The 9,358-nt window shown below is 37.4% G+C and overlaps 1 protein-coding gene across 2 annotated transcripts in view; it reads left to right on the top strand.

Moving 5' to 3' along the window:
* The window catches only part of SCRN3 (secernin 3), a 36,067-nt gene extending 28,412 nt beyond the window's left edge, over positions 1-7,655 (top strand). For both annotated transcript variants that reach the window (XM_027772908.1, XM_006151123.3), the window contains 3 exons: positions 3,143-3,305; positions 4,683-4,863; positions 7,408-7,655. In XM_027772908.1, the coding sequence (XP_027628709.1) occupies positions 3,143-3,305; positions 4,683-4,863; positions 7,408-7,581 (518 nt within the window). In that variant the 3' untranslated portion in view covers positions 7,582-7,655. The remainder of the gene's footprint in view (positions 1-3,142; positions 3,306-4,682; positions 4,864-7,407) is intronic.
* The last annotated feature ends 1,703 nt before the right edge of the window (positions 7,656-9,358 follow it).

Genomic DNA, 9,358 nt, shown 5'->3' with positions numbered 1-9,358 from the left:
AACGCAGGCGAAGCGCCAGTGTGTGTGTGTGTGTGTGTGTGTGTGTGTGTGCCCAAAAATCCCCAGAGGAGAGTGGATAAGAAAGGATTGTGGTGTGCCCACCTCCTGGGGGGTGATTCTCGCTTTCTGTCTGCCTCTTTCTGTCTCCCCAGTGAGTACACATGTCCTATAGCAAAAATCTCTCTCTGAAAAAAAATTAAAAAAAAAAATCAATCCTTCTCCCTCATCTATTTACTGTGAAATTTAGATTCTCATTTTAAATGTGTTATTTCAAGTGACTATTTCCTGGTACCAATTTACTCCCCCCCCCCAACACACACACACACACACATACACAATTATTTATTTATTTAATTCCATTTGTTATTATTATTTTTTAAAATTTGACCAGACAGAGACAGAGACAGAAAGGGAAAGCAAAAAAGCAAACTGCCAGGTCTGGGACTCAAACTGTGGTCAAACATGTAAGAATACAGTGCCCTCAATCACCATGCCACCTGCCGGTCCCACCAATGTTGTTTTGATAATGAGAATTTTGTGTACTTATTCAAAGGAAAACTTTTAAGATTATTTTTAAACTTCTCAGGAAAGGATCTTATTGAATCACTAATTGTGGTTACTGTAGTTGAAACTGGGTCAGGAGACTTTCACGTCTATCTATTCACAGGTATATCTCTCTATGTATAGATATATCTCTAAGTCTGGGACAGTGCCTGGCATTTGATAGATGTTCAATAAATATTTGTGGTATTAATGAGAACTAAACAGAGAAAAAAATCCATCTTTGTATTTTGAGAATTTATGATCTAATGCCAGGGCCAGGACAAATATAGAAAAAAGGTTAGGAATGCTTGTAGATGGGGAAGAAAAGGTCATTTCAGTGCACCTTTTCAGTGCATTGAAAAAAGAAACTATTCAGTTTTTATTTGAAGTAGTTAATATGGGATTCAGGAGGAATTGGGAGTCATGAATTTTGGAGAAGAAAATTAATGACATGTGAGAAGAAAAACATGCTACTTTTGAAGTTCTGTATTGTATTAGGTAAGTTTCTTTTTGTTTTCTTGTGAGATAGTCAGGTCCTAAGTGACATTGTTGACTGTGAATATGTACAGCCAGGAGTGGAGCTGTCTGAAGGTTTAGTAGCTTTTTTTTTTTTTATATCACCTCTTTTTTTTTTTTTTTAGTTTTTTGCCATATGGTGCATGCACTCACTGGAGAGAGACAGAGATGGAAAGTGAGAAATCACTCCCTGCCAGGATGGCCATACTGCCGTCCCTTCTTCATTCTTCTCTCGGGATTTTGGGCATGCATGCACATGGGCCCGCTGTGATTTTCAAGCTGCTGGGTCCAAGACTAAAACCTGGGTTGGCCGTGTAGGAGTCCAGTACCTTATCCACCATGCCACCTGCTGGCCACAGTACCATTGGCTTTTAAAATATTTTAGTTATGCCTTCTGAATACTGAATTCAGATGCTCTCGATAACTGGGGACATGTTGTCACTAGAGATAAAATAGATTTTTTTCTGTTTTCCTGTTTTTTTCTCAAAAATTTTTCTTAAAATATTAAACTTTAAATATGAAAGCAGAATATAGCCACATAGTGTTTCATCACACATAATGGATATTTACACTTAGGAAGCAGTCCAGTAGAACTGTGCACATTTAAATTCCATTAAACAATAATGTCAGTAATGTATTATGTCTTTTTCATTCCTACTAGGTTAACATTTGCACTTTCACATAAAATTAAGACACATATTATAGAAAAATAATTTGTAATTTTGTGAAGAATATTTTATATTGGAATCTAGTACAGTATTTTCTTAATATTTGTTTCCCAGAACAGATAGGCTCAGATAATAGTTACTGATATTGTCAGTTCATCTGAGCCTATCAGTTAGCATAATGGCTAACTAATCATCCCCCAGAGGGGATGATTTCTCGCTTTCTGTCTCTCTGTCTCTGTCTGTCTGGCGAGCGCACATGCCCTATAGCAAAAAACCTCTCAAAAAAAAAATTCTGTAAGGGTTGGGACCAGCAGTTAGCGTAATGACTATGTCGCTGGACTCCCATGTAGTCTACCGTGGTTTGAGTCCCGGACCTGGTGGCTTAAAATCACACCGGGCACGTGTGCATGCATGCCCAGATCCTGATAGGAGAATGGAGGAGAAGAGATTGTGGTGTGGCCATTCCCCCTGGGGATGATTTCTTGTTTTCTCTCTCTCTCTTTCTGGTGAGCGCACGTGCCCTATAGCAAAACCTCTCCCCCCCAAAAATTCTGTAAGGGCAAAAGGATTGACTGTACAATTGATTCCTTAGGAAATTGTTACTGGTTATGTAATGGTTTTGAGACTCGTATTAAAAAAAAAAAAAATTCTCCCGGACTAGCAGGTGGTGTGGTTATGAAGGTATTAGATCTCACATGGGTATTAGATCTCACATGATCTACTTTGTGGGTTGAATCCTGGAACCAGGGGCCTGAAAAGCACACCAGGCGTGTGTGCGTGTGCGCCCAAAATCCTGAGAAGAGAATGGAAGAGAAGAGATTAAGACTGTGGCCATCCCCCTGAGGGGTGATTTCTCACTTTTCCTCTCTCTCTGAGCACATGTGCCCTTTGGGGGAAAAAAAATCTAAAAAAGAAAGAAAGAAAGAAAAAATATCTTCCTCTGGGTGTGCCCTATAGGTAGTAGTGGTTAAGTGCTGTGCATTGGGAGCTGGATCCCATGTGGCCTACCACAGTTCGGGTATCAGCCCTTGTGGCTTGAAAAACATGCTGGGCATGTGTGTTTGCCTGGCCAAAACCCTGATGGGGTGGAAAAGTGGAGAAGAAGGATTACAGTGTGACTGTGACCCACTGGAGGGAGCTTCCTCTCACTCTTTCTCTGGTAAGTACATGTGCCCTCTGGCAATAAAAAAAAAAGTTTTAAAAATCCTTTAAAAAATATCTTCCTTGTGACAGAAGATTGAGTCTAATTGCAGTTAATACAAAGTTTGTTTGTAGTCAGTCACTTCTTCAACTTATACCAAGGTCAATCATATTTCATGTAATGAATTTTATCAGTGGAGAAAGCAGATCATATTTGTAAGGCATCAGTATGTTCATATTATTTAATGTTTTTTTTTCAAAAATTATTTTCCTAGGAAGCATAACATTTGAAACAATGATGGAAATTCTCCGAGATAAACCAAGTGGCATTAATATGGAGGGAGAATTCCTGACCACTGCAAGCATGGCTTCTGTTTTGCCTCAAGACTCCAACCTTCCTTGTATTCACTTCTTTACAGCAACTCCTGATCCTGAGAGGTGAAGTTACAAAATACTATCAAGTAGCAACAGGGTCGCAGAGAGGGTAAAATCATTAATACGTTGATGATTTTGTCAGATGAATTCTTGTTGCACAAGTAGGACAATAACTTTTTAAAACATATTTGCTATTTAGGTTTTAGTCTATAATTTCCACATGTGCATAACCGTTTTAATTTTTTATGGGAAGAAAATGTCAGTAGTCTCTTATATGCAGTTATTCCCGCTTCTTCCCATAAATATATTTAACATTGTCAAGAAAAGAAAGTGGATAGTTTTAAAATTTTATTTAATCTTATTCATTGTCATTATTTTTACTTTTTTTTTTTTTTTTAAAGTTGACCATAGAGAGACAGAAAGAGAGAAGGAAAGTGGGAGAGCAAGCCGCCAGGTCTGGGATTTTAACTGCGGTCACCCATGTGGGAGTCCAGCTACCTTAACCACTATACTACCTGCTGGTCCCTAGTAGATAGGTTTTCTTACTCAGATTTCAGATATTATGAGATTAATTAAGTAGTTGTGCTGGATTTACTTACAAACTCATGTATAGAAAATATTTATCAGTTCAAGTTATGTCTTGAGTTAGACTTGTTTAGACTATCTTAATTCATTAGAATCTCCCATAAAACTTGAGGCATGTTACATTTAGAAATGAGTTCATATTCACTGTCTCTTAGTGTTAACAGTGTTTCACTATTATTAAAGATATTTTCAAGAAAATGGGATGAAATTTCTACCTCCCTAGTTAACTCTGGTGCCAATTTTCACCCCTGATCTTAATATTCTATCGATTAACATTGTGGACTGTTCTTAACTTCCACCTATGGGGCTTGGAAGAAGAAAATGGCAAGCTATTTCTTCACTGGAACACCAGGAACCCTTCTAGGTTCATGGGAATGTAAGGCCATAAAGACCTCCCCAAAGAAGATATGGGTGTATCAGGGAAGATAGGCATGGGCATAACTAAAATGACTGGAACACATTCATAAGTAGCATCATCAAAAGATACTTCTTTTTTAGATACATTTTTTTTGAAAGGTTTTTGCTATAGGGCGTGTGCGCTCACCAGACAGACAGAGAGAGACAGAGAGACAGAAAGTGAGAAATCACCCCCAGGGGGGATGGCCACACCGCAATCCCTTCTCCTCCATTGTCCTCCATTCTCCTCTCGGGATCTTGGGCATGCACGCACACGTGCCCGGCGTGAGTTTTAAGCCACTGGGTCTGGGACGCGAACCGTGGTCAACTACGTGGGAGTCCCGCGACATAGCCATTATGCTAACTGCTGGTCCCGATCAAAAGATACTTCTAATTAAAGGGAATCTTGGAAGACATGCAGTAATGACACACCAGCTTAATAAAGACTCTTTCTTCTAGATCTATTTTTAAACCTTTCATATTTGTGCCACATATTTCACAACTATTGGACACTAGTTCACCAACATTCGAACTTGAAGATCCTGTGAAAAAGAAGCAGCACTTTAAGATTAAGCCTGACAGAAGACATCCACTCTACCAAAAACATCAACAGGCATTTGAAGTACTAGATAATAATAAGGTATGATTATATTCTCTGTTATATCATTAAGAATAATTTAAGGTGTGAATTAATCCATAGTTTGAACTTTGTAGTGGAAGCTTTCTTTCCTTCTTTTATAGAAACAACTTGGTTTAGAAATAGTTTAGAAGCTTAGACTATAGTAGAGGCATTTGGTTAAGAATGCATGTCTTGTAAATCCTTTAGAGCAATTTAGTATAGTAACCATAATAACAATAGCTAACATTTATTGAGCACTTACTGTATACACCCAACACCACAGTACTTGCACATACATCATTTATTTTTAAAAATGATTATTTATTTAATTTTATTTGTTATTATCTTTAATTTGCTACAGGACACATGCACTCACCAGTCAGAGACAGAGAGAGAGAGAGAGAAAAAAAATGAGAACGCAAGCCACCAGGTCTGGGACGCAAACCATGGTCAGCCATGTGGGAGTGCAGTGCCTTTAACCACCACGGCACCTGCTGGCCCTGTACATGCATTTTCATTTAATCATCACAATTACTTTATGAGGTAGGTATTATTATTCCCATTTTACTGATAAGGAATCTGCCACTGGAGAGTTTAAATAACTTGCTTGGTGTATATCCCCCACCACAAATTACACAGTCTCTGACGGACAGTTAACCTTGTCTTTGTATATAATGTTCTTAATCAGCCGACCCTAGATTAAAATGTACTGAAAGTTACGTAAGACCCATAAACTGAAAACAATAATAATAGGGGCCAGCAGGTGGCAAAGCGATTAAGGCACTGGACTCCCACATGACTAAATGTGGTTCAAGTCTTGGACCTGGCAACTTGAAACTTATACTGGGCACATATGCCTGCATGCTCAAAATCTCAAGAGGATAATGGAGGAGAAGGGATTGTGGCGTGGTCACCCACCCAGGGGGTGATTTCTCTCTTTCTTTCTCTTTGTCTCTTTTTGTCTCTCCAATGAGCGCACACACCCTATTAGCAAGTATTTTGCTAAAAAAATTAATAATAATTTGTTTCATAGAAATAATATGTGCTAATTATTTTAAAGTGTCACATTATAAAAAAAGCAATATATCAGCCCAAATTTCATCTACAGAAATAATTTCAGTTTATTTAATTCAGCTATTTTGTCAGGCAAAATTTTTAATTTAGTAATTTGTATTGTTTAGGCTTTTCCTTTAAGGCATCTTATTTCATGCTTCTAAAGACCTACCTCTCCTCAAAATAAAACAAATTCTGTATTTTATTCCAGTAGGTATGCATATTTTTAAAGAGAACATTGGCTTCTTTAATCTATTTGAAATTTATTTTTGTTAATATCATAAAGTACAGGTTCTAACTTTGTTTTCCAAAAAGGTAGCCAATTACTCCAATACAATTTATAGACAATATCCATTTTTCTCCATGGAGAGCAATATAGTATCTCCTCAGAAAAAAATTGCATATATTTTTATATTGAAGTCCATGTTAAGGTTAAAAATCTTTGTTTTATAGAATTATGCCCCATAATGGTTCACATTTTAAAAATTATATTCAATTTCCAGTAACATTTTTCTTATATAATTTTTCTCTGGGTGCCTACCCTATAATTAATTTAATCATAGCAATTCATCAACAATTTAAAATTGTTCTTTCTTATAAAAGTTGTGGACCTTTTTTTCTCTTCTTGAAACAAGGAAGAAGTCATAGAGAAATCTGTTCTTTTAGTTGCTTTTCCTCTAACATTACTGTTCTATTTTTTTTAATATGATTATATTGATTTTACATATAGAAGATCTAAATTCATAAGAATATCTCAGCTTTCATTTTCAGCAAACATACAATTTTTTAAAATAATTATTTTATTTAACTTTACTTCTTCTTATTTTTAATTTGACTAGATAAGGATAGAGAGAGAGACAGAAAGTGAGAAAGCAACCACCAGGTCTGAGACTCTTAACTGTGGTCAGCCACATGGGAGTCCAACATCCTTAACCACCACACCACCTGCTAGCCCCAACCGTACACGATTAATACCAGATTTTCAATGATCCATTTATGTTGTTTTTTAACGATATTGTATGTAAATGCACACGCTTGCACAAGAGAGATGTGGGACTCAGCCATGACAGGGGCTCACCACACTGTGATCCACTTTCCTTGCTTCTCCAGCTCCTCAGATCTTGGGTGAGCACATACCCCATATATTTTCCAGCTGATCTAGGAATCCAGACCCGTGGTCAGTCATATGGCTTCCAGCCTAACAGGGTACTTGGCTTATCGGTAGGCCACAGTGGCTGGACCTACTATTGTTTTTCAGGTTTCTTGCTTATAGACTAGTCTTATATAATTGTTCTTGATTTTTTTCCATAAACATAACTAATAATTTGGTATTAATACATGAACTTAATCTAGAGCAGTGACTTTATCCAAAGAATTAAATTTCTTATATCTAAAGAATAGGCGGTGGAACCAAACCAGAAGTAGAAACTAGAATGAACAGAACTGTCTATAGAAGTGAATTGGATGTACATGTTTATTTTTATATTTTTAATTGTATTTTTAATTATTCAGGGAAAAGCAAAATCAATGTTGGACAACATGAGGAAGATGGAGAAAGGACTATTCAAAGAGATGGAATCAATCCTTCAAAACAAACATCTCGATGTGGATAAAATTGTTAATCTTTTTCCTCAGTGTGCAAAAGACGAAATTAGAATTTATATGTCAAATATTAGTTCTCAGTGATCATATAAATGATCAGTGGTCTTCAAAGTCAGAATCTATCACTTTGGTAAATGATGAAACCTAATTCGAGCAAATCTGATTCTTCTTTAATAGTATCCAAGTGATATCTTGACTCTTACAACTACATATAGTCCTGCTGCAATACTGAGAAAGACCTGCTGAAATACTGAGAAAGAAAACATTGGATTTGAATGCATATATCATGAGATAGCAAGTGCTACTTCAGATAATGGACTTTTGTTTTATTCTAGCAACATTAACTTGCTTTTGGTCATAGTAACTAAGTATTTAAGTTTACATAAAGTGTAACATTAAAATGATGCATGGAATAATGTTTATTATAATTACACAGTGCCCTCAAATCACTTTCTCAATTACATCTTTACTGATGGAATATACCTTAGGTGGTGAGTTCTTTTGTGTTTTAGGCAAACATTAATCAGCTCTAGAAAGAAAATGTCTTCGATTTATATGTTTAAGTCTTTGTTGCTACTGTGTATTAATTCTCAGATGCTCTTTTATTAAATTCAAACATGCTCTTTCTGAAGACTTGACTGACTAGCGAATTTGTAACTCTAATTATTTATCTTTTTGGGGACATCTCTCCTAATGAAATTTTTTTAAAAGCGATTTTTGCAATAGGGTGCATGTGCTTGCCAGAGAGAGACAGAGACAAGAAAGTGAGAAATCACCCCTCCAGGGGCGATGGTCACGCCGCAGTCCCTTCTCATCCATTCTCTTCTCAGGATTTTAGGGATGCACGCACACAGACCTGGCATCAGTTTCAAGCCCCTGTGTCTGGACTCGAACTGCAGTCGGCAATGTGGGAGTCCAGCAACATAACCATTACGCCATCTATCGGTCCCTTCTAATGGAATTTTATGTTAATAAGATATTTTTCAGAAAAACTTGGGACCAGGAGATGGTGTAGTGGTTATGTTGCTGGACTCCCACATACTCAACCCGTGGTTTGAGTCCTGGACCCAGTGGCTTGAAACTCAGACTGGGCACATGTGCGTGCATGCCCAAAATTACATGAGGTGAATGGAGGAAAAGGGATTGCAGGGCGGCCATCCCCCTTGGGAGTTGATTTCTTGGTTTCTGTCTCTTTGGTGAGTGCATGTGCCCTAGAGCAAGAATCTCTAAAAGAAAAAGAAAAACTTGTCTAGGAGATTAGGGGTCAGGATAAAAAACCAACACCTTAGGAAATAGTGTTCCTGTGCTTCAAATCTCATCTACTTCTGTTCACTTGGTAAAAATAGGAACAGGAATAAGGTAGTGGCAATGAAATAAAATGATCACTTATGAAAATTGTATTACTCTGGACATATGTATTATATGTTGTAAATATAAATGAGGGATATCTTTTCAGAATGTATAAAATGTTGTTAAAGATACAGGAAGATTACCAAATAACATACGAAATTGTGATCTAGCTGGTGGCATAATGGTAAGGTGGCTGGATCCAACATGGCCATCAGCATGGTTCAAGTCCTGGACTTGATGGCTTAAAAAACATGCCAGACTGGGAATAGCAGGGGGTGTAATGGTTACATTGCTGGACTCCCACATAGTTGACTGTGGTTTGAGGCCTGGACCTAGCCGCTTAAAACTCACGCTGGGCACATGTGCGTTCATGTCCAAAATCCCAAGAAGAGAATGGAAAAGGAGGGATTGGAGCTTGGCCATCTGGTGATTTCTCACTTTCTGTCTCTCTCTCTGTCTCTCCAGTGAGCACACATGCCCTATAGCAAAAATCTCTCTCTCTCAAAAAAAA

This window comes from Tupaia chinensis, unplaced genomic scaffold (assembly GCF_000334495.1).
Source record: "Tupaia chinensis unplaced genomic scaffold, TupChi_1.0 Scaffold000314_1, whole genome shotgun sequence".
NCBI lineage: Eukaryota > Metazoa > Chordata > Mammalia > Scandentia > Tupaiidae > Tupaia > Tupaia belangeri.
This window is presented reverse-complemented; position numbering and strand designations above follow the sequence as displayed.